The following is a 25439-nucleotide window of genomic DNA, read 5'->3' on the forward strand; positions in this document are numbered from 1 at the left end:
CTGGAGAGAGCATTCCACAAATGGGGAGCCACCACAGAAAAGGCCCGTTCTTGTGTTGCCACCCTCAGATCCTCTTGCAGAGGAGGCACCCGAATGATTGCAGGGTCCTGGTCGGTTCATATGGAGAGAGGCAGTCCTGAGGCTTCAGAGTTCAAACCCGCACCTTGAACTGGGCCCCCAAACTGGCAGCCAGTGGCTGTCAGCACAGGCTTGGTGTACAGTGGTACCTCGGGTTACAGGCGCTTCAGGTTACAGACTCCGCTAACCTCAGGTTAAGAACTTTGCTTCAGGATGAGAACAGAAATTGTGCGGCAGCGGGAGGCCCCTTTAGCTAAAGTGGTACCTCAGGTTAAGAACAGTTTCAGGTTAAGAACAGACCTCCAGAACAAATTAAGTTCTTAACCTGAGGTACCACTGTAATTTGCTTCAGTTGTCTTGCCCTGGTGAGAAACCTGGGATTAAGTTCTTAACCCGAGGTGCCACTGTACAGTGGCACCTCGGGTTAAATACTTAATTCGTTCTGGAGGTCCGTTCTTAACCTGAAACTGTTCTTAACCTGAAGCACCACTTTAGCTAATGGGGCCTCCTGCTGCTGCCGCACCACCGGAGCACGATTTCTGGTCTTATGCTGAAGCAAATTTCTTAACCTGAAGCACTATTTCTGGGTTAGCGGAGTCTGTAACCTGAAGCATATGTAACCTGAGGTACCACTGTAATTTGCTCCAGTTGTCCTGGTGAGCAACCTGGCCGTTGAATTCTGCCCCAACTGACGTTTCCCAACCGTCTTCATGAGGCAGCCCCAATTAAAAGGGGGGCTCAAGGCAGCACTCGAATTAAAAGGGACGCAGAAGGGGCCTGACCCGCTTTCTGCAAAGGGGAAGCGCGTGGTTTGGCCAAAATTAGGGTGAGGGGTGAAGAAAGGGGCTGTATCTCCCCCCCCCCGCCATGACTGGAGCGCTGGTGAAGTGGCACAGAGGGAGACGTTGCCTCAGAAACTCACCTTGCGGCCCAGCCTGGCAGCGGCGAACGAGAGAACGGCACAGCATGGTAACGACGGCCGCAGCTCACACGCCTGCCTTTTCCCCGCGCAACGACCACCGGGAGCAATGAGCGGCCGGCCCCCTGCTTCGCGACGCTATCTCCCGCCAGCCCAAAGTACGCGCCAAAGTCGCCTCGCGCGTAGCCATTGGACAGCGCAGAGGAATAGACCCCGCCTCCTGCTCGCCATTGGCTTCTCCTTTCCCACCGGCAAGGGTGAGGCCACGCCTTCCGCCGGCTATGAAATTGTAACAGGCACTTCTCTTCCATCAACGCGCATGCGCGACAACGTCCCGCAAACTCACGTTTCATTCGACCGCAAAGGGAGCGCGACTACGACACGCGTGCGCACTAGAATAGCGGAGGGGAGGTTCCACCGCGCAAGCGCAGGTGACAGTCCGGCGTCTGCACATGCGCAGTGAATGGCCGTTAAACACTGGGAAGAGGGAAGTTAAGCGCGTGTGCGCGTCTGTGTGGCGGATAAGTGCCCTCCTCCCCGCCCCCTCCGGGCCTTGGCTGCCATGGCCTCTGCTTCCAAATCCTTCCTCGCCGATGCCGGCTACGGGGAGCAGGAGTTGGACGCCAACTCCGCCCTCATGGAGCTGGATAAAGGTAAGTCGAGGAACGGCAGCCCCGCCGCCGAGCGAGATGTGCGCATGCGCGGATAGCGGCGCGAGGAAGTCCCGCCCCTTTTGATGGACGGTGGGGAGTTTGAAGGCGGATTTAGGTTGTGTTTAGATGGTGTCACAAGCCATGCATGGGGATGTGTGAGACGATAAAGGCAACAGAGAGGCTAGTTGTTCTCCGTTTCACAGTGTCATCCTATGCAGGCCTGTGCAGAAGTAAGGCCCGTAGAGTTCAGTGCGTCAGACTAATAATAATAATAATAATAATAATTTTTATTTATACCCCACCCTCCCCAGCCAAGGCCGGGCTCAGGGCGGCTAACAAGCAATAATAAAAACAAGTTGAAAGAATACAACTTAAAAACAAGATTAAAATACAACAATTAAAATATTGACTAGGGATGTGTGAGATTGCAGCTTTGTATTGTGGCACCTTAAGCTGCAACAGTTCTATTATAACGTATTTTATGATAGCCCATTACGTGTGGGATAATCAACCTTGGTACACTCCATGGCAAAATTTTACACAGAATTAGATGTGTAGCGGTTGTGTAAGCGGGGCTGCCACCCGCATTGTAACAATCAAGGTTTCGGCTGCTTAGCCATCTACAGATAAGGCACCCAAGACTAATTATCCGAACCGAATCTTGTATTTCTTCAGCCCAGCTAATGCAGTGTGTCCACATGCCATGAACGGCATGCCTGCTTCTTCCATGGCTGCAGAACTCCATTTCACAGATAACACAGTCGCCCAGTGGAATTTGTTGTTGTACTATGACAGCTGTTATGTCTGCACAGGCATACCGGTGTGCTAGATGGAATGATACCTTCCTCCCCCTGCTCTGTTTTGCGGGTTTCCCAACACCCTCCCGAGCCAATATGTGTGGGGGGGGGCAAGGGATGGTGGTGGGGAAAGCCCTGTTGCTTAAGTGGAAACCCTTGCTCAGGGCTCCCACAGTCAATGTTCGTTCAGTGAATCCTCCACCCCCCCCCAATCAAAGTACTTCACATGGTAGATTGTTAAGGTTCAGAATTCACATCCACACAGTATTTTTAGGGCCAGCATCTTAGATGGCTTTAAAAGCAGATTAGACAAATTTATGGAGGGCACAGTTTTCAATGGTTACTAGGCTCTGTTAGGAGGAAGGGTAGGATATAAATAAATTTAATTAAGAAGCCATTTTTAATACTTCTTCAAGCTTAAGAGGCAGTTGTGGAACACGAGCTTGGAGAGCAGTATTGTGCCTGTTTCTTGCTAGTAGGCTTCCAATAGGTACCGTGTGTGGTTGGCCACTGTGGGAACACGATGCTGGACCAGGTGGGTACTTTGGTTCAGTCTAGGAAAGCTGCTTTTATATTGCATGTCAGTTTGCTTCAGTTTCTAAAAGACCAGAGTTTTTAACTGCTATGGTGGTATTCTTATTTATCACAGGTCTCCGATCTGGCAAACTGGGGGAGCAGTGTGAAGCAGTTGTACGTTTTCCCAGACTCTTTCAGAAATACCCATTCCCAATTCTAATTAACTCAGCATTTTTAAAGCTAGCTGATGTTTTCAGAGTGGGGTAAGTAAAATTAGTTTGTTCCCGTAAAATCTGTTACTAAAAGGATTTAAACATAACAATGAAATAAAGTAAAAATTGGGGATAAGAACTTGTTGAACTAACATTTGGAATTGGAATACAAGAAGGGGAGGCGAGGGGAAGTCGTGGGAAATAAGGTATAAGAAAATAAGGACTGAAAGTATACTTGTTTTGTGTGTGTTTTTTTCTGTCTTTTTGTTTATTTGTCTTATTTGAAACTTCAATAAATATTATGTTAAAAAAAAAAATAGTTTGTTCCCGATTCTTAGTGTTCAAGAAACTGGTGTTTTCAATTCAAAGTACTGGCGATGACTCTTTAAAGCCCTTTTATGGTTTGGTTTTAAGATACCTGAATTACCACTATCTCCCATATGAATGTTGCTTGCTCAGTAAGGGGGTCCTCTTGCATGTCTCAAAGATGCCCGTAGTGGATTTGGTGTTCTTTTCCCCATTCTTCTTGATCTTCTTTCCTGTTGCATGTTTTATTTTGCCGCTTCTGGGCCTTTAAATGTTATGTTGTAAATATTTGATATTGTTACATTTTTTGTACAGTGGTGCCTCGCAAGACAAAAAGAATCCGTTCCGCGAGTCTCTTCGTCTAGCGGTTTTTTCGTCTTGCGAAGCAAGCCCATTGACAGCTTAGCGGATTAGCGCTATTAGCGGCTTAGCGGCTTTTAGCGGCTTATCCGCTTAGTGGATAAGCGGATAAGCGGCTTAGCGGCTTAGAAAAAGGGGGGGGAGGGGAAAAAAGCCACAGGAACTCGCAAGACATTTTCGTCTTGCGAAGCAAGCCCATAGGAAATTTGTTTTGCGAAGCACCTCCAAAACGGAAAACCTTTTCGTCTAGCGGGTTTTCCGTCTTTCGAGGCATTCGTCTTGCTGGGCACCACTGTATTTATGAACTGCTAACTGCCTTAGACCTTTCTAAGAAAGGTAGGGTACAAATGTTGTAGGTAAATAAATAAAATTTGTTTTAAAACAGAAACAACTTCCTGCGGCTGTGTGTTTTGAAAGTTACTCAGCAGAGTGAGAAGCATTTGGAAAAAATCCTGAATGTGGATGAGTTTGTGAAAAGAGTTTTCTCAGTTATTCACAGCAATGATCCAGTTGCTCGAGCGATCACACTCAGGTATGCATGTTTAATGAGCAAGAACCTGCCCAAATGCTATATTCTTCAGAGTACAGTCAATGCAGTAAATGCAGGGCCAATGTACATAGGAAGTTGCCTTATACCGACTGAGGATATTGGTTTGTGTAGCCCAGTACTATTTATTCTGGCTGCTAAAATATCTTTAGGGTTTTTTCCCCATCTCTGCTAGGGAGTGAACTAGGGACTTCCTTCACAGATGTGTTCTTTCACTGAGTTCTATCTGCCCAAGTCTTGAATTTATCTTGTTTGTCATGCATAGAATGGAATGTTCACATTTTCTTTCATCTTTACAAAACACTACCTGGGTGACTGCAGATTTATCTTGTAGGCATCCTCCTCCTTTATAGCAGGTTCAGTCCCTCTGTTTTATTTTCCAGGATGTTAGGCAGTATGGCATCCATAATTCCAGAAAGGAAGAATGCACATCACAGTATTCGTCAGAGCTTGGACTCACATGACAATGTAGAGGTTGAAGCTGCTATCTTTGCTGCAGCTAATTTTTCTGCCCAGTCCAAGTAAGTGGAACATCTGGTGTAATTCCATCTTTCCTGAATGTTCAGGCAGTACTTTTCAATTGCATAATGCTTTGCTTTCATTATCTTAGTAATCTTTACAGCAGTCCTATCAGGTAGGTCCGTATTATTTCCCCCATCTTGTTGATGGGAGGGCAGCCGAGTCTGCCTCAGATCACCAATTTAGTGATTTATACATTTTCATGGTTTTAAAAGATTTTTATTTCATTACCCTGAGAGCTAAGATGATGAATAGGAGTATATATTAAGAAAATTAATAAATAGTGAGTTCAGGAAGGGGCCAAAATATAAACTAGGGGCCTCCTGGTTTGTAGCTCAGGCTGCAATTCTGTGCACTTGTAGCTGGAAGCAATTCCTACTGAACTTAGTTTAACTTATTTGTGCTGTATAGGTTTGTGCTGCATACAATTATGCTGTTCATTTTTCAACCATTGTGCAACTCTAGCTTTCACCTGCAACTTCTCTGTATGTGTACATTTCACATTCATTTTGCTTACCCAGATGTGGGAGTTGGTTTCTGTAGTTTGTTCAGATTGTATGACTGATTTATCCTGCTTCCACTTCTTGTTCTTGACAGAGATTTTGCTGGAGGGATTTGTAACAAAATCAGTGAAATGATTCAAGGTATGGACATTTTATCCAACAAATAATGAAAAGCAATAAAAAGATTTTGATTTTGTTAAAGGCTATTGTATCTTAAGTAACTATTCTTTTGAACTAACCGTTCTTTTCTTTTAAAAAAGTGAATCTTTTTAGTTGTTAGAAGTTTCCCTGCATTCAGTTGCCCCTGCATTTGATGCTCAATTTCAATACTTGGTGTTAAGAATGCTTTTTCTGTCTTCTTTCCATAGGGTTGGATTTTATTTTGATCTGGCATGCAGTGTTTTTAATGTTACCTGTTGAAAGCGTAGTACTTTATTTTAGAAGGTGGTGCTATACAATAGAAACTTTCTTTGACATTTTAATTTGTTTTTAAAATGTTGGTTATATTATGTTGGTAGCTATGTGGGAAAGCAGCAAGATGCTAAGCTGATTTGAACTTGAATACTACTAGCATTGGATATTGTCTTTTTTAAATTGACTAGATGAGTCTAGTATTTAATTTCACACTTAAGTATTTGTATTATTTGTTAGCGCTATATGAAGTGATATCTGTGTCCATGGTGTGTGGTAGAGTGCCATAAGCAAAAATGACAGGTCTGCACATTGAGGAGCTTATGGTCTAAATTTCAAGTGGAGTAGAAGGGATTTTTTAAAATCATCATCATCATCATCATCATCATCATCATCATCATCCAGCTGCATGGTCCTTGTTCTGTGACTCTAGTACTGAAATTAGTCATATTATTTTTATTTGCCCCACAGCTCTCAATATTCACATTTTATCATAGGCACACCACATGTCACCCTGAAAGGTATTTTTCTTTTCATGTACTAGGTTTAGCCACTCCTGTAGACTTGAAGCTGAAGTTGATCCCCATCCTGCAGCATATGCATCATGATGCCAGCCTGGCCTCCAGTGCCCGCCAGTTACTCCAGCAGCTGGTGACATCCTACCCTTCTACCAAGATGGTCATTGTTACTTTACACACCTTTACCTTGCTTGCTGCCTCCTCTTTGGTTGACATTCCCAAGCAGGTAATATTTTCTTTGAAGTGCTTACTGTACTCAAGTAAAATTGTCATGGTTCAGTTGAAGGGATCTTATTCAGTAAGACTTCATAGGCTTCATCAGGCCTTTCCTAAATATTTCAAGCCTATCTTGGAAGTCGTAAGAACTGGCAAATTGTGTTTTTTTAATTTTTAGGTGGAAAATATGTAAACTAAGATTTTTAGGTAACCCAAGGTCTGTACCACATTTTGTGTCCATACTTCATTTGTGCAAGATTGCAAAATATCCAGATCCTGTCCGCTTAAATGGTATCATGGTGAGTTAAATCTACAGAGGCATCAAAAGCTGTGTGTAATTAAAAATTTCGATTGCTTGTTGAAGTTTCTTAAAGCTTTAAGGTTATATCCATATGTGCCCAGGACAGAAAGCTATTTGATCCAGCAGAGGCTTCCGTTGGTGGAAAAGTGGAGGTGATTTTCATTTATTTGCCCTTCTTTCTTTTACTCTCCCTTGCTTATGCAAGTCATCTTTTGGAACAATATGTTGATGGTGCAAGGAACTGCAAGAGAGAGGGGGAATTTATGAAAAATCTCTTCCTTTTGGTTAATTGAAGCCTCTGCTGAATCAAGGACTTTCCATCAGTGGAGAGACTCAGAATCAAACCTTCATGTTCAGGCTTCTCTTTTTATTTGCTTGTACTCGCATGCATGTTGAGAAATACAAGAAAGTAGTCAAAAGTAGTTTCATCTAAAACTCGCTTTCTTACAGATACAGCTCTTATTGCAGTACTTGAAGAATGACCCAAGAGAGGCTGTGAAGAGGCTTGCTATGCAAGATCTAAAGTTACTTGCAAATAAAACCCCACATACATGGAGCAGAGACAATATTCAGGTATCGTAAACACTATCATGCTTGTTTTGGATCTGAACGACTAGGCCTTCTTTCAGATAAGACCTGTTGAACTCTTTGTTGTTGACTTCCAAGTAGATCTGCTTAGCATCACGCTCCAGATGTAGGTCTCTGTTCATCATTTTAGAGATGTAACTTTTTGTTTAAGAGCTGATTTACCCACCATGTTTTATAAGTAGTAGAAGAAGAAGAGTTTGGATTTGATACCCTGCTTTATCACTTTATCACTACCTGAAGGAGTCTCAAAGCGGCTAACATTCTCCTTTCCCTTCCTCCCCCACAACAAACACTCTGTGAGGTGAGTGGGGCTGAGAGAAGTATGACTTATTTGAAGTGTGACTGGCCCAAGGTCACCCAGTAGCTGCATGTGGCGGAGCAGAGACACGAACCCGGTTCACCAGATTACGAGTCCACCGCTCTTAATCACTACACCACACTGCTGTAGAAGAAGCTTCTCACATTCTGCTTGGAGAAACCTCCCATCACTGCTCCTATACCCTGTAGCATCTCTCATAAAGTGGTGACTCTTCATCACACTCCTCAGGTGCTAAGGTAGAAAAGCTCTGTGCGAGGATTGAGGAACAAGGTGATGAGGTTTCCAAATGTTGCTGGCCTATGGCTCTCTCCATCCCTGACCATGTTGAGTGGGACTGTTTTGAACCCAAAATAATAATAATAAAATCCTTCCAGTAGCATGTTAGAGACCAACTAAGTTTGTTATTGGTATGAACTTTTGTGTGCATGCTCACTTCTTCAGTTTTGAACCCAGTAACATCTGGAGGGCCACATTCACCAAGGTCATTTTTCAAGCACATAATAGGCCAATCTTCCGTAACAGTATATTGAGTTTATGTTACGCTCCAGTTTTTTAAACGTATGGTTTTTATTGTATTGTACTTTGGTATTTGCTTCTCTGTGTGTTGCTTTGTGAGTCATTCAGAGAGCTCCTGTTATGGGGCAGTTATATAAAAGGAGCCAATAAATATTAAATAAAAATAATAAATCAATCATTAGGAATTTGTAGGCAGTCTAGAGTAAACCACCCACAGATCACCATCCACTTGCCACTCAGCCAACTGTACCTTTATAGCAGATTAAAAACAGCCTTTTAGCCTTAGCCAGCCATAACTAGTTTTAGGAGTACAAGTGTTGCCAGAAATGCACTTTGTCTTTGGTGTTAATTTGTGTCCCGCCTTTTGATGGGAGTCCCCACAAGCAGCCCATGGCATTAGTAAAATACAAGAGGAAGACTGTGATTTGGTGCCTTTGCCCTGCTTCTATCCTTCTTTGTATGTTGATTACCCGTACGTGCCAAAAATATGAACAAGGACGGTCAGATAGCAGTAATAGAAAGAGTAGAGAGATACAGAAACCTGCTAGGATGGAACTTTTTGGAAAACCATTTCTGCCAGGAAAGGTTTACTTGAAAGAAATGAAATGAGAATTTGTGAGGATTCTGGTGATTGGTTGCTTGGACAATAGGGGACTCCAAGCTTGCTTTGTCTTAGGAATCTGGGGCTCCTTTGCATTGTGTGTGTGAGGCAGGGGACAGAGGCTCAAATCTCCAGGCTATTCATTCTTGTTCAGTTGTGCATCCTTGCCTGCTCTCTGGATCCCTGCCTTCCTTGATACCTTGCCCTTCCTAGAGTGCTGGAACCCAGGACATCGGTGTATTTTCCTGGAGTATTGTTCTATAAAGATTACAAGCTTTCCTTGGGAGCACCTGCCTGTTTGTGTTGTTTTGAGAAAACCTTTGATTCTAGGGCTGGGGCCTGCCAGCAAGCCCTTGACAGAACTGAATTTTGCAAGATAGAGAAGTGCTTTAGAAATGCTTCCCTGGGGCAGTGTCAGAGCCTTCTGATGCGTATTACTCATGCTGAGTCATTAAGACGTTATGTTCCTTAAAATTTGCAGGGCTTGTACAGAAAGTGGGCAGGGCAGTATGATTTGTGGTGTGTCTGCGCTTGGATTCCTATGTGTGGTTCTGGCTGCCTCGCCTCAAAAAGTTGTACAATTGGGAAAGGTTCAGAAAAGGACAACCAAGATGATGAGGAGGATAACTCCCTTCTTAGGAAAGGTTGCAGCATTTAGAGAAATGACATGATAGAACTTTGAGTGTGGCGTGGAGGAAGTGGGCAGAGAAAAGTTTTGCTCCTACAAGAAGTAGTGACAGCTTTAGACAAATTCATGGAGGACAAGACTATCAATGACTATTAGCCTGTATGATCTACCTCCACTGTCAGAGGCAGTATTCTTCTGAATACCAGTTGTTGGGAGTTGCATGTGGGGAGAGGGCAGTTGCATTTGAGTCCTTCTTGCAGGCTTCTCATGTGCATCTGGTAGGCAACTGTGAAAATTGAGGGGTAGATGGGCCCTTGACCTGATCCAACAGAGCTCCTCTTCATTTTGGTGCAGATTTGCTTTGCCCAGTGCTCTCCCATACTATATTCTGGAGTTGCATCACAATGCGCAATGCAGCCAGCCACCTTCTCTTCCCTGGACTTATGCATTCATGGGTGCATCGCTGAATTTGTCACAGGAAAGCAATTGAGCCATTTATTTTTCTCAGAATGGAATTTTCACCCTGCTCTTAACAAATTCACCTTGTCAGTTTCTGTGTAAGTTCTGGTTCCGCCTTTATTCTGATCAGATCTTTAATAAAGAGTTTTGATGGATTGCCTAGTTAACAAATGAATCAAATTTTTTTCCAAATGCAGCTTTTGATTAAATTTTTACTCCAGATTGACTTTTTCTTATTTGGTAAATTAATGAAAAAATGCAGCGAGCCATGCAAAAACATGTCAGCAGCTTCAGATGGCTTGACATCATAAATGATAGTGGGGCTTAGGCAATTTGAAGAGAGTTTAGTTGTTGTCCAAATTATCCTTTACGTGCAGCCAGCTAGAAGTGGCCGTTTCCCACTTACTTGTCTGTGAGCTGCCCCCACCCCACCCCCCAAACTATCTGCTGTATTGTCACAGCATGTTCACAACTATTCAGGAAAAAGCTGGAGCTTTGGAGCATCTTCTGTAAAGGAAGTAAAAGGTCAAGTTGGCTAGAAAAAATCCCACTTGGAGCTTAGAGACAGAAGGTGTTAAGTGTGTGTTTTGGGGGGAGGGAGAGACTGAGACATGGGTGTCGGGAAGCAAGAAGGCTTGGAAATTGTCTGAAAAAGGCCAAGGACCTGCAGAACAGAGTTCAGAGGGAGAGTAGCTGAAGCAAGGGCAGAATAAGAAGTGAGCTGACAAGTAGCGTGGGGCCTACAGATGAAGGAAGCCAAGTCTGAAGTTAAATTAAGAAGAAAGGGGAAGCTTAACCTAGGCCTAGGAAGCTGCCTTATGCTGAGTCAGGCCATTGGTCCATCTAGCTCAGTATTGTCCTCACTGACTGACAGCAACACTCCAGGGTTTCAAGGCAGGGGTCTCTCTTAGCTCTACAGTGGTACCTCGGGTTACATACGCTTCAGGTTACAGACTCCGCTAACCCAGAAATAGTACCTCAGGTTAAGAACTTTGCTTCAGGATGAGAACAGAAATCGTGCTCCGGCGGCACAGCGGCAGCGGGAGGCCCCATTAGCTAAAGTGGTGCTTCAGGTTAAGAACAGTTTCAGGTTAAGAACGGACCTCCGGAACGAATTAAGTACTTAACCCAAGGTACCACTGTACTTGGAAATGCCAAGCATTGAACTTGGGACCTTCTGCAACCCAAGCAAATGTTGTACTACTGAGCTACCACCCTTCTCCTTCAGCTGGAGGCAAACCTTACACAGGACCCAAGGACAAGGAGAGCTTTGTGGTGCTTGCATAAAAGAAATTTGGAAACTGAGGGGGTCACGGCTAGGGATCTGCACAGCAAGTTCAAGAGCTGGAGTGTGCGTTTGAACTAACCGCCCAAGTCTCTAGCTGTAGGCCTCTCATCTTGTAAACATTAGAGCATTTGTTGGGACAGACTACCTGTTTAGATGAGCACTGTTTTCATTTTGTTCTATTCTTCCATGGCTAATGATGTGAAACAAAGGTACATGTCAGCTGCAGTGTTCTTTAATATGGTTTTCTTCCTTTCATCCACGCTCAGTGATGCGTTGAAACGTTCTAGCAAGAGGTGTTGTGATACAGACAGATGGTGGTATTTTAAATCTCTGCTATTTTCAGTCTAAAGTCAAAGGCTGGAGAGAGAAATAATTGGTGGTGCACCTTTTGCTGACAACCCTGTTTTGCTCTCCCTCACTCCTCACAGTATTGAATTCTGTCAGGTGCTCCTTCTCTATTCTGCAAAACATTTTGATGCCTCCTGATCCCATGAGCAGGACACAGTATAGTGTGACCTGGCTCTTGTTTCAGTTGTCATTGATCAGAAGTGTTCTGCTAATACTGTTTTGCATGTAAGCCATACTAATTCTACTCAAGATCTGTTCAGAAGAACGAGGTGGGGAACAATGTCAAAACATGTGGGCTTTTAGCACTTTGTAGAACTGTATTTGTTTGTTTAAATTTATATCTTGTTCCTTGGTCTCTGTGGTAACTTCTGTCTCTTACATCATGGATGTTGGCAAATTGGATTTTAAAAAAGCAAAATAATATTAGAATTGGAGCTATCAGCAATGCACAAGGGAAGCTGTTTTAGCGCTCTGGAATTTGACAAAGTGTTTATATTATGGATGGATGTTTTGTATTATTTTATTAATACTATTGCCTAATACGAGTTTGTCCTGCCCTTCCACTGGAACAATAAGCTTAAGAAAGGAACTGAGTGCAAATACTGATGCAAGTCTTGGAAAGCTGGATTTTCATTTTATTTTGGTTAATATGAAGAGTTAACAAAGAAAGGGTCATGAGAAAATGAAAACATACGGGCTGAATATGTGGGATATGCCATGCTTTATTATTTGAATATGCTGCTGAGTGCTGAATTTGAGCTAGGGTTCAAAGCTGAGCAAATATAACCAGCTCCCATAGATCTGGGGAAATGGTAGGGCCTGGGCAATTTGGTTTTGTATCTGTGACACGGAAAGAGGGATTCCTGCCTTTGGTCACTATTCTGAAGATTACTAAAGATTTATATCACTCTTGCAAAATGTCAATAATGTGGTTTCCTGATAAAAAACTAGAGGAAGTGGTGGGAAAATGTGAAAGATGACTGCAAGTCTTTAACTTTCTTATAAGGTATATTCTGACTGCTGAGATCAATGTAGTATAGTACTGTATTACCTATTTTAGAAGACAATGGCAAACTGAGTGATTTATTTAGTTTTAAACACTCTAGGGGCACAATCAAATTTCACTTTCGTTTTCTCTGTAATTTATGGTTGTGCATGAATGGAACTCTTTTTCTTTGTGTATGGAAGTTCCAAACGGCTAGGAGAATATTGGGTGTTTTTTCCAGCGTGTTGTGATGAAAGGAACAAATGTAATTTCTTTAGAGAGTTCTGTTAAGCACTGGAGCATTGTGTAGCAATGGCAAGGAAAATCATTAATTAATTGGAGGGGTTCTATTGATGGGTGCAACATACACAGTTCCATTTAAAACAAAAACAAACCTGGTCTTTCCCCCTTGCCTTAGTTGGACACTCGATACTTTGTTTTCTGCATATTGCAAATCTGACTGTCTTCAGAATTCTATTTTGTTCTTGAAGCTTTCCTTTCTCACGGAGGTGGGTGAAACTTTGAAATACACAGGCGCTATCTGCTGAAAAGCCAAAATTAGAACAGATTTGTCTGTGACTTCTTTTGGCCTGCATAGTTTCTTCTCCTTCCCCACACATCTGTCTGTTCCATTAATCTTGCCACTTCCTCCTCCTGCCCTATTTTTCCTTTCTTCCACATCCAATCTCTACTCAAGCATCATTAATTCTGTAAAAATCCAAAAATGACAGCTAGAATAGATTATTCTAATCTGATGCCAAAAAAGATGCTTTGCATGCTTTATTCCATGCACATGCTGTCTTACCTAGCTTTCCCCCCCTTTTGTACAGAGGGGAGAAGGTCCTTCCACCATGTCTTGCGTCCCCTTTTATTTTTATTAGGCCACTAGTAAAAAGACCACTTTTCAGAACAAATAAACAAGTCAGTACTTAGTAAGGACTGTTGCTCTAAAAGGAAACTATTTTTTCTATGCCTATGAAAGTTTGCCAACAGGAAAATAACTTTTGTTGCATATCAGCAGCAGCTGCTGATACCAGTTAAGGACAGAGATGCTCTGTGCTTATTTTTGAGGCTTCTGTATTCCTTAGGTTGTGTGGGCTACCAAGACGTATCAGAGACTTTCTCCCTCCTTTCACTTTTTTACCCCTGGAGGTGTGTTGCTTAAGTGACAAGCATTTTACCTAGAAGGGGGCAGGGGCTATAAATGCATTCAGTTGTACCTGAACTTTAAATGATGATGCCACATTAGTGAATGTTGCACATAGGATTTTATTCTGCCTCCTGCAGCAGCACAAAGAAAACTACCAGTGTACTTCATGGTGACATTTAATCTTTCCCAATTGAGAGACATATACTTTCATGGAATGACACTTCCTTTCCTGGTGTGAATGAATGGGAAATATCAGGCTGGTAATTCAGCTCAAAAATCCTTGACTTAGTGAAGTGCATAGCACACTGATTCTCATGACTGACCTCAGCTTCTATGACTGATTTCATACTGGCATGTTCATCACCCATGGCTCCAGTAGCAAATGTTGACTTGCATGTTTGAGGCAGCCATCACTTGTGAGAAAGACCACAGGTAAAGCTTACCTGTCACCTCACATAACCTCAAACAGGACCTGGCATGGTGTAGTGACTAAGAGCTATTGAGCTGTGAGCCTGGAAGCCTGAAATTCAAGGGTGTTATTCAGCACAGTCACTCTATCAGCTCAAGGACTTTTGGCTGCACAGTGGGACAGCCTCACTCCAGGCACCCCATAAATCAGTTCTGGGTTTTTCCCCAACCTTCAAGAGTGGATTTGGAGAGGGTGGAGGTACATGCAGGGAGAGGAGGGGGAGACAGTTCTGTTGCGCAAAAAGATATCCTTGAGCTGATGGAATGTGCATATTGGATACCTCCCCAAATCCCATAGTGTATAATCATAGAATTTAGAGCTGAAATGGCCCTTGGTGGTTATCCCTCACAAGAGAAGACATTGTTCCTGTGCCTAAATTGCTCCAGAAAATGAGAGCTGGTCTTTCCCTCTATCAAACAGCTCTTTGCATTAGGAAGTGTTTTTTCCTCTGATGTTTAGCTGAAATTATGTTCCTTGCCATTTCAAAACCTATTAGTTTAGGTCCTGCCCGCTGGAGCAACAGAGAACAAATCTGCTTTCTCCTCATTGGGCAGCCTTAGGCAAGATGCTTTCTCTCTTTCTCAGCTCCACAACCTACAATATGCGGATAATATTGAACAGCTTTATAGGGTTATTATAAGGACTGCTGAGATAATGTGTGAAGGATTTTGAATACCCAGGCCTTATACAATTGCCAAGTATTTAAGGTTACTAATAATTTCCCCCCACCCCAATGCAGGTACTTTGCATCCTCAACCAGGAATCATAAAGTTGTTATTATTTACTATTATTATACATTACATTTCTGTTATATTAATGTTATGTATGCGTGTGAATCAAGCGTGATGAACACATGTTAATAATTTTTAATTCATTTTCCTTCCTTGTACTAAAATTGTCCTATCTCCTGGCTTTTAGGCACTATGTGAATGTGCTCTTCAAACTCCTTATGACAGTATGAAACTAGGCATGCTATCTGTACTTTCCACACTGTCGGGGACAATAGCCATCAAACAGTACTTCAGCATTGCTCCAGGTATGAATAGATTAGATCAGCCAAATTTTGGCACACTTTCAATTTTTCCTCAGTGTTGTTGCAGATATTAGTATAAGTGCTGCTTTTCAGTCTTTTGAACACTGTAAATAATGTTGAAAAGTGTGTTTCCTTGGAAGGCACTGCAGCGGTTCAAAAACTGCAGAGCTAATTTTAATCGCATTGTAACACTATGATAATGACCGAAATTATAAACCAAGAAACCAGTCCTGCGCTACAGTTGCCTTCCACATTAGTATTCTCTGACACCCTTCTTCTCTGCATATGATCATTTTAAAACCTGCACTTCTCTGTCATGAATTAATATGTTAGACAATAAGATAGAATACATTATTTACCTTTTAAAGTTGCTTGAGTTGCCTGGTTTGCTGTTTCACTATACACATTGCATGAATCGATTGGCACATCTGATTTAAACCATCCTCCGCTCTCCAGCTATGTCTCAGGATGGCCTCTAAGTTAATCAGATTGTTGATGCATTCTGTATTTTGAGTCCTGATTTGGTTTGTGTGAAGGCCTATTGATTTTGGAGAAGTTTAAACCCACTAATCTTTGGTAGCTCTTTGAATCTGAATGAATGATTTGTTGTCTTCATATTCCGCTCCTTCTCCAATGAACTTGGAACAGTCTTTCAACCTTGAAACAAGCCCCCTGAAGCAAGGTAGACTGAGAAACGATGAGGTTCCCAAAGCCACCCTGCAGACAATTTTTCTGCAAGGGTGTGGAGTATCTACCATTTCACTTAAAAATAAATAAATGGAGGGGCTGATGGAATCTAGGGTATATTGTAGTGATTGGAACTTGCATAAATTTGAGATAAGATGGATGTGGATAGTGGCCATCTGGCTGTTCTGTGTTTTGGAAGAGCAGTATAGTTCTGTGCAGGTTCTACAATGTTGGCTTAAGAGCCAACATTATTTGTAGTCATCTTTGGGTCCTCCCTTCTCCTGTGCATGCTGTTTCTGAAAAAATGCTCATGATAAAGCAAAAACTCAGCTCTTGGACCCCCAAGCCCCAGGACTTGTGTCATGAACAAATTACTTGGGTGGGAGGGACAGAGTCATATTTCACCCTGTGTGAGGCATTGAGGAAGCTGAAAAATGACAGCAGCACCCCCTTCCCCAAAGCCTCTAGAGGTGCTGAGATATAAGGAAATTTAGAAAGGGACTCGTGCTGCTGCTTCCCTTTCTGGAAGCTTTGCAGCTTGCTCCGACGGATGCACTACACCAGTCTTATTTCTTATTAGAAGACATCTGAAGGCAGGCCTGCATAGGGAGTTTTTAATGTTTGATGTCTTACTGTGTTTTAATTTGTTGGAAGCCACCCAGAGTGGCTGGGGTAACCCAGTCCGATGGGTGGCGTTATTGTTATTAAAATAAATACCCCTTTATAGCTTAGTTGGAGGTTAGGCAATGCTTATAACCAGACCATCTTCCTATTTTTCCCTTGCTCTTAAACTGTGGAAAAGAAAATACTGCATGTAATGAACAAGGCTTTGCTATTTAAAAGTATCCCACTATTTCTCCCTTAGGAGCAACAGCTACGACAACAAGATCATCCGATATAGTCAAACTAGCACAGGAATGCTGTTACCATAATAACCAGGGTATTGCGGCTCATGGAGTCCGAGTTCTGACAAACATAGCTGCTTCATGCCAGGAAAAAGGTAATTCTAAAAGGATGGGTGGGTGGGTGTCATAGTATATCTCCCCATGTTTGATGTAATGTGCTGTGTTTTCCTTTGGAAACAAGTTGAACTCATGTGGACGTCTACCTTTGATGCTAAACTAGAGAGCTCAAGTAATTGCTGTTTACTTTCACTATTTTTCCATTGCTTATGCAGTATTTTGTTGGAATGAGAGCTAAGCATGGTCATCCTAATGTAAATCAGTGCACTGCTCTTAAGTTGACTGGGTGTGAACTGCAGACATCCTACTCATTTCTCTGCCAATGTAATGAAAGAGAAATTTTAAGATGGTGTTGCTGCCTTCCAGTTCATGGCCAAATCTAATGGTCATGTGGTTTGTTTTGTTTTTCATTTCACCATTTTCTCCTCCCTAACACCAAGAAATGCATGCAAGCTAGAACTGACAGCATTTCAGTTCTTGGGGTTTTAAAACTGATGGAATTTATTTGAAACTCATTTGGCTGTGCTGTATTACTGCATCAAGGCATTTCTAGCTCCCAGATTTCCAAAGTATGTTAAAGGGGAAATGTTTTGTTCTCTTTCATGGCCATGAGGACCACAGTGGCTAGTATTAAAACAGTCAGGAATTAAAGTTTAAATATTTGTCCTAGATCTTTTGCCGTTGGAGCAGGATGCTGTCTTTGGCCTTGAATCCCTCCTTGTTCTTTGTAGTCAAGACAGCAGTCCAGGTACTCAAGCAACCTTAAAGGTAAATAATAAATCCACCCCCACCAACCCAGTTGTCTTCCATATTAATCTATGTAAGAGTAATGCAGGTTGTTTTAGTGGGGCTGCTTTTTGTGGCCTGGTTAACTACTTAAAGTAGAAATAAATGCCCAAGCACTACTGAATGTTCACAGATCAAGGGCAGGACTCAATAAGTTAGCAAGTCCGGAGTAGCCCAACATTTGCCTCACTGTGCTCTTGTGAGCTGGCCACCCCATATAACCAAAGAGGACTGACATGCAAATGAGTTAATGCCTTTTGTGGAGCAGGTAGTCAGGAAAAATACTTGGGATAGGTGAATATGTAGTTTGTCTCATTGTCGTTCCATACAATAAGTAGTAATATTATATGTGTTGACTGTATATCGCATGAGTCTCATCTTTGTAAAAACAGAACGGAGATGGGACTAGATTGCTATCCTATGTTTAAACCACATAAACCACAGTTTGATCCTGGCTTCTTCCAATGAATCATAGTTTAAGCTAAACACAGTTTATCCTTTTTAGGCAGGATGTAATCAGCCCAGCTTAGTTTTAAGTTTAGAAGCAGCTGATGTTTCCCAAAGCTGGAAGGGTCTGCTGTACAGAAGCTTAAAGGCAGTATCCAACAAAACATTTCCATTAGTGCAAGGACTTCTGGCTCTGCAGTGTAACTTCCATTCCCTCTCCTCTCTCTGTGCACTTCCTAAATCTGAATCCTCCCTGCATGTTCTTTAGTTTAGAGGGTTTGGTGGTTTGGCAGAATGCCTTTGTGTTTTTTGGTTTCTCCTTTATTTTGCACCTTCATGGTTACATGAGTGTTGTGACCAAAAGCGAGTAGCGTTTCACAGATTTGTGATGAATGTTGAACAAGCGTTTTTTTTGTTTTTCCCCAATGCAGATAGCACTCACTTGCATGGTGAAGCTGGCCAAATGCCGGCCCCACCTGAGCCAGTCCATTGTGGAGTCCTTGTTGACACAGCTGCACAGCGCACAAGATGCTGCCAGGATTCTCATGTGTCACTGCTTGGCAGCCATTGCCATGCAGTTACCGGTCTTGGGAGACGGAATGCTGGGGGACCTGATGGATCTCTATAAAGTGATTGGACGATCTGCATCTGATAAACAGCAAGAGCTTTTAGTAAGCAACATTGATTCCAGATATAGCAAACTGGTCCTGGGTACCATTGGATTGAATAACCATTTTGTAAACATGTAGTATTACATGTTGTGTAACAGTTAACTTGCCTCATTGCAGGGAAAACCATGATGCAGTTACAACATTGCTGTGTTTTTTGCTTTCTCTTCTCATCATGGGGTTTCTTTCTCTTTTTTTGTATCCTTGTATCCTTTGCCATGTTTCTTCTACCCCATTCTTTCACAATGTTAGCATTCACATTTAAAAGACTTGTTACTTCTCTTTTCGTTTTTGGTTATCAAACCTGTTGTAATAATAATAATAATAATAATAATAATAATAATAATAATAATTTTTTTTATTTATACCCCGCCCTCCCCAGTGAAGGCTGGGCTCAGGGCGGCTAACAAGCAATAATAAAAACAAGTTGAATGAATACAACTTAAAAACAAGATTAAAATACAACATTAGTGTTGTAGAGAAATGCCTAGTGGTTTTGGATAACAGTTTTACACGAAAGGATTTCATTGCTTCTCGTTTCCTACCTGTGGTACTGGAGGAATGTGTCTATGAACTTGTGAGAGAGTGAAAGCACATTATGACAAACCACTGGTCTCACAAGTTTGAAAGCATATATCTGGGCAGACCTATCCTTCATCTAACCTATGCTTGCCACTAGTCATGATGCTTAAAAAAAAAACCCTATTATTTTCAAAGCCAAAATGCTTCTGTCTAACAAATATGAGGGGTTAGCATCAGAGCACTGTTTTAGATATTAACTGAATGTTCAGTCAGTAGAGAAGCTTGTTAGGCTACTAGATGAGGTGCTAGATAGACAGTTGGCTTTTTTAATTAAATAATGATGTCACTGGACACCTTGGATTTCATGAAGTCAATGTGATTACTGAAAGGTGTGTGTGTGTGTGTGTGTGTGTGTGTGTGTGTGTTTAGAGAGAGAGGAAGAGAGCATTTTTAATACTGTAAATGGAAAAAAAAACCCCATTGAACTTGATGGTACAGAGGAGTGGCATGTTAAGTTGTTTAACTTCTATTAAGTAAGCATCAAATAGATGTTTGTATTTTTCAGCCAGTAAAGGAAACTGAAAAGTCTGCATCCCAAACCTGAAACACATCTATTTAGGAGTATTTCTGCCATCTTACTAATCTTAATCCTCCTTCAGTCCAGTAGGTGGCACTTGTTTTACATGGGTGGTCAGCTTGGCCTGGAAATGACAGCACCACTGTAAAAAGTCTTGCCCATTTCCACCATGGCTGTAGACACAGGACAGCTCAAAGTGGATTTGATGCATCCCATGTCTCCATGGTTTTTGTATTGCCCACCTTATCCAAGTGGCAGCCCTTATGCACACCCCATTTGATTTGAATCTTGCCCAGTTCACGGATAATGTGGGTTGGGGAGCGACTTTACTCAGCTGTGGAGGTGTGGAAGCGCATTGTGTGGGTGTGGTTTTTTATACGTGTGGTGATGTTTTGCTGGGTGCCATAATTACCCCTTCTACTGCTTCCGTTGGTAAAGCACTCTTTGGTGGGCTCAGGCAACACAAATGAACATACAGTGGTACCTCAGGTTACATACGCTTCAGGTTACATACGCTTCAGGTTACAGACTCCGCTAACCCAGAAATAGTGCTTCAGGTTAAGAACTTTGCTTCAGGATGAGAACAGAAATTGTGTTCCAGAGGCTCAGCGGCAGCAGGAGGCCCCATTAGCTAAAGTGGTGCTTCAGGTTAAGAACAGTTTCAGGTTAAGAACAGACCTTCGGAATGATTTAAGTACTTAACCTGAGGTACCACTGTATAATTAAACCTGCTTTGTGAAAGTCTTGTGTATCGGAAAACATGGAGAGAGAGAGAGAGAGAGAGAGAGAGAGAGAGAGAGAGAGAGGTGTTGCATGCACAAGTGAACAGATATTTGCCCGCAACAGAGCTCAGGTTTCTGAACCTCAGTGAGGGTGTGCAGGTATCAGTTGAGGGCAGCAGGCAACAACTCAGCATTTCAACACATCACCATCAAGTACCACCTACTAGTGTGGGCAGGAAACATTGAGACAGTTCAATTGAAAGTGCTTGTGTGTGGACAAACATGCACAAACTGCCTTGCCAATGCTAGCCAAGGCAGAGAGGAAGTTCCCTCAGCTTTCTTTCTGATGCTCAGGGAACGGGCCCAGGGAAGTGGCAGGCTTTGAGCAGAGCTGCCTGATCCCACACACTGCTGTGTGTGAAACTGATAAAGGTATTTCAGATATAATGGGCAGAGGGCTGAAACAGCCTGTTGTTTGCTATACGATATTTCCATGTAATTTTGTTCCAGTTAATTATTGTGACTGTGTTGCTGAATGTTTTTCTACTTTTTAATATCTTTTTAAGCCTCAAAAGCATAACAAATGGGAAAGTGTAGAAAAGGACCACCAAAATCAAGGGGTTAGAACGCCTTCCGTACCAGAAAAGGCCTTTTTGTTTAGGAAAGAACATGTCTAAAGGCTGGACATGGTAGAGGCTCGTGAAATTATGTATGGTGTGGAGAAAGCAGGTTTTTTGCCCTCTCATATAAGACTAGAGATTGGATCAGTTGGTGAAATTGATTAGCAGTAGATGCGGGACAGACAAGAAGAAGCACTTCAGATAGCACATAATTTATGGAATCGTGCTCATAAGATGTGAAGGTGACATTAGCTTAGATGGCTTTAAAGGGGGGATTAAGCAAATTCTCACATCAATCATTAGCCATGAGGCAGTGCTGAATGCAAGTTGCAAAGCAATAATGCAGAGCTGTTGTTTTAATGCCCTTCTGGTCATACCTGAGTGATCACAGGTGCTGGATTTGTAGTTTGATTTAACAGGGCTTTTATGAGGGCATAAAACCATTTCAGTACCATTGGTTGTATCCAGCTAAGTTGTTCTCAGAGTAGACCAGTTGAAATCAGTGGCCTTAAGCTAGACCTATGCATTAATTTCAGTGATCCAGTTGTATATAACCCCATGTTTACTTGCCAAAGCTTGCAATCCTTTTCAGACAGACCTACTTGCAAGCAATTTTCACTGAAATCCTTGAGACTTTACTGGAGGTGAATGTATCCAAGCTCAAGAGTGTTGGACTGGGTCCTAAGCTTTATTGGAAGTGTATTTGGTATTAGAGTGGTTAACCTTTCAAATAAAGTAACAGAAAACTATTCAAATGTAGCCCTAAACCGTGGTTTATGGAGTATGAACCTTGGACTCTTCCTTCCCCTTCTATATTCCTCCTCTTGTGGTGGTCAGAGATTGAATAAAGTACTTACCACTCCTGGTTTAGCAGCAATGCTGTTTTGTCTAAACCTAGTAAACTATGGTTTGTGTAACTCCCCGTTTCCCCACAAACCAGGATTGCATTGCAGTTTGATCCTAATTTGTCATTGTGATTCTGATTGGAAGGCAAATTTACTAATTTTTTACTAGCAAATTTACTAGTGAACCAGGTACATAACTACAGTCGTACCTTGGATGTCAAATGGAATCTGTTCTGAAAGTCTGTTTGACTTCCAAAATGTTCAAAAACCAAGGCGCGGCTTCCGATTGGCTGCAGGATTCCAAAGAACGTTTGCAAACTGCAACACTCACTTCTGGGTTTGCGGTGTTCAGGAGCCAAAACATTCGACTCGCAAGGCGTTCGGGATCCAAGGTACAACTGTATTCATTGTGCAAGTGGGGGGTGGACCTGATGAGACCAAAGCTCATGCCGGTGATGGCAAACTATGATTCCACATTATTTGTGGCTAGGGTCTGTGTGATCTATTTTTTCATTCAGCTTTGCACTATTCCTTCCTTGTTAGGTATCTCTTGCTACTGTGATATTTGTTGCCAGCCAGAAGACTTTATCCTCTGAAGTGAAAACTGTTATCAAACAACAGCTTGAAAATGTCTCCAATGGATGGACAGCTTACAGGATAGCCAGACAAGCTTCCAGAATGGTATGTGTGATCTATAATTTATAATTTTGGTTTCCCCAATAAGCAAGGCTAATTGACTGAGTTGAAAGTAACTCTTTGTACTCCTTAAATTCCCCATGAAGACTGTAAACTTTTGGGGAGATAATTGCCCCCCTATGTGATATAAAGTGGCTGCATTTTTTTTATTATTTCTTTGCTGTACTAGGATCTTTTTTAAAGAATAAGGAGTAGAGTTAAAATATGTGAAAGCATGCTAAACTAAAACAATTCTACCTGCCAGATTGCAGCTATTGATGGACCAATTCCCCTCAGCTAATTTTACAACAAAAAAGTCAGCTGATTTCATTGGAGGCATGGTAGGGTCTGGATACCATTTTGTAGAGTCCCATTTTGGCAGCTGTTAACTGGAGCACTCATCTTGAGCAAGGGCGCTATTTTAGATTTCATTGGGAAAGACTAAGGCCTTTCAGTGGGGAGAGCAAGTTTCTCAGCAAGGTTCCACTTGTGGAATATATTCAAGCTTTAAATGGCAAGAACAACTTTGAAATGTTTTTGACGATTTCATATTACTGTGTTCTGATCCTGTTTTATCGTTTGGTTTAAGTGCAGAGTTTTGTTTTGTTTTTGTTCTGTAAATCTCTCTCTTGTTGCCCTGCACAGGGTAACCATGGCATGGCCAGAGAGCTGTATCAAAGCTTGCTGACTCAGGTGGCTTCAGAACACTTCTACTTCTGGCTAAACAGCTTGAAGGAGTTCTCCCATGCAGAGCAGTGCCTGACAGGGCTGCAAAAGGATGATTATAGTTCAGCACTTTCCTGTATTGCTGAGTCACTGAAATCTTACCACAAAGGAATAGCATCCTTAACGGTCAGTGTGAATTCTCCCCCCACCCTTTACTTGTTGTAGACCTGTAGGTTAAAGCAATTGTCCTTTTTCACTACTGTTTCTAACTAGACTCTTCTTCAGATGTCTTGGAAGAACAAATGTTGTGCTTACACCTACTTTCTTAAGCAGCAGTAGCTTATTCCAGCAAGAACTTTAGCATTTAAGATCTTCACCTTCTTTCTGTCTACATGGCCGTCTGAGTGGATTGGTCACTACCGAATTGGCATGTTGGCAGTGCAAGACTCCAGCAATAATTTCATCAGTAAGGTAGCTTACTCCTGTAATAATTAAACCAGTAAACTACTGCTGTTTGACAGAGTAGGTATGAACCCACTGCTTTCATGCTCACATTAACATTTATCATCACATGAGTGCACAGGAGGCAGAGATTGAACAATAGCAGTCTTGGCTGCAGTGTAAACAATCTCGGATTCCTTGTGCAATCAGCCAAGAGCCATCGGAGTTCTCTTCGTAAAACGAACACCTTTCCTCCCCTTTTGTTTACCTTGGGTTGCATTTGCCGGAATGGAACTGTGTTCTGCATTCTTGAAATTCTTAGCCAGGGAGAGGGACTTGCCCTGCTGCACTGGAAATATATTATGCAGTAGAGAAACAGCAACTAATTTGTATTTTGGTTACATGAACAACGACATTTGTGGATTATTTGCATTAATGTGTTGGAGGCTCGGTTTGACCTTATTATGGACCATGTTGCATAAGCTTATTCTGACATAAATAACCAATCCAAGAAATTCTGGATCTACCACTTAAAATGGGTGTGGGAAGCATGAGACGTGGCCAAGTAATGAATATGCATTCTTAAGCTTCTTCATTTTCAAAGCTTTGCTCAGTTCAGTGTGTTGTTGTGGTTAGAACATTGGACTGAATTCAGGCAGGCAGAGATCAATCCAGCCTCACCCCAGAGGTCCAGAGGTAAACTTGGCTTGGTCTCTCCTTAATCTACCTTGCAGGTTTGTAGTGAGGATAGGAATGGCCCTATATCCTCTGTCCTGCTTTTTCATTGCCATGGCTATTCAAAGAGCCAGAAAAGCCGTTTTCTCCTCAGGGAAGGAGGAGAGCCTGCAGAAAAGCACCTTGAGGGGGATACATGTTGTAGTGAGACACAGTTTGTCCAAACTTGATCTCAAAAATTACAGGATATAAATACATTGTCTTCAAAGTGAGTCCCTTGATGTGGTAGGAAGAAGACATGCTCAAGGCTTATTTAACTTGCCAGTTCTATTGAATTGCTGCAGTCCTGTGTTGCACAATGTGTGCGTGAACATTTCTGACTCCAGAAGAAGGCAATTTGTCAGCTCAGGCAAGCAGAAATAAGATAGAGCTTGGTTTATATGGAGCAGAAAATGTATTTAATTGCTTATCGTGACAAAAATAGTGCCCGTTTCAATAGAAGAACCACAGTATGAGAAAATTGATGTTTTATGTTGCCTTTGCAATGTATGTGCCCTGGTTTGAGCCTTTTATTAACCAGTAATTGTTTCTTATGAAGCTTTAAAAAAGCAGCTAAGTAGTTTGTTCATCTCTCTGGGCAAATACTGATTTGGTTGTTTCATGTGTCTTTTATTGTGCCCTTTGTATATGGAAATCAGAGAGCTTTGTTTATTAGCTTGGACATCCGCAGAACTCTGACAAATATGTTAATTCAGAAAGTATTGCTGCTGAATGCATACAAGCTGTGTGTCTACATGCCATTTACAAATGCATATGCTCTGTCCTTTTCTTTCTCCTCTGTCTCCCTTTACATCTTTGGCCCTTAACTTGGGTTCTCAAGCCAATCTAGGATCAGAATATCATCCT

At 42.1% G+C, this 25439-nt stretch overlaps 2 protein-coding genes across 2 annotated transcripts in view; one reads left to right on the top strand and one right to left on the bottom strand.

Annotated features, from left to right (window-relative positions):
* Nucleotides 1-1263, bottom strand: part of DTL (denticleless E3 ubiquitin protein ligase homolog) — a 31140-nt gene extending 29877 nt beyond the window's left edge. The window contains exon 1 of the mRNA XM_081854680.1: nucleotides 1001-1263. Coding sequence (XP_081710806.1) covers nucleotides 1001-1046 — 46 coding nt within the window. The 5' untranslated portion in view covers nucleotides 1047-1263. The remainder of the gene's footprint in view (nucleotides 1-1000) is intronic.
* Nucleotides 1264-1449: 186 nt separating this feature from the next.
* INTS7 (integrator complex subunit 7) overlaps nucleotides 1450-25439 on the top strand; it is a 38565-nt gene continuing 14575 nt past the window's right edge. Inside the window, exons 1-13 of the mRNA XM_081855119.1 lie at nucleotides 1450-1650; nucleotides 3097-3226; nucleotides 4227-4373; nucleotides 4772-4909; nucleotides 5505-5551; nucleotides 6366-6565; nucleotides 7307-7429; nucleotides 15126-15243; nucleotides 16793-16927; nucleotides 17560-17657; nucleotides 18554-18793; nucleotides 22620-22757; nucleotides 23397-23603. Of these exons, the coding sequence (XP_081711245.1) occupies nucleotides 1560-1650; nucleotides 3097-3226; nucleotides 4227-4373; nucleotides 4772-4909; nucleotides 5505-5551; nucleotides 6366-6565; nucleotides 7307-7429; nucleotides 15126-15243; nucleotides 16793-16927; nucleotides 17560-17657; nucleotides 18554-18793; nucleotides 22620-22757; nucleotides 23397-23603 (1812 nt within the window). The 5' untranslated portion in view covers nucleotides 1450-1559. The remainder of the gene's footprint in view (nucleotides 1651-3096; nucleotides 3227-4226; nucleotides 4374-4771; nucleotides 4910-5504; nucleotides 5552-6365; nucleotides 6566-7306; nucleotides 7430-15125; nucleotides 15244-16792; nucleotides 16928-17559; nucleotides 17658-18553; nucleotides 18794-22619; nucleotides 22758-23396; nucleotides 23604-25439) is intronic.

The sequence above is a fragment of the Podarcis erhardii genome (genome assembly GCF_964252035.2).
Source record: "Podarcis erhardii genome assembly, chromosome: 3".
Lineage (NCBI taxonomy): Eukaryota > Metazoa > Chordata > Lepidosauria > Squamata > Lacertidae > Podarcis > Podarcis erhardii.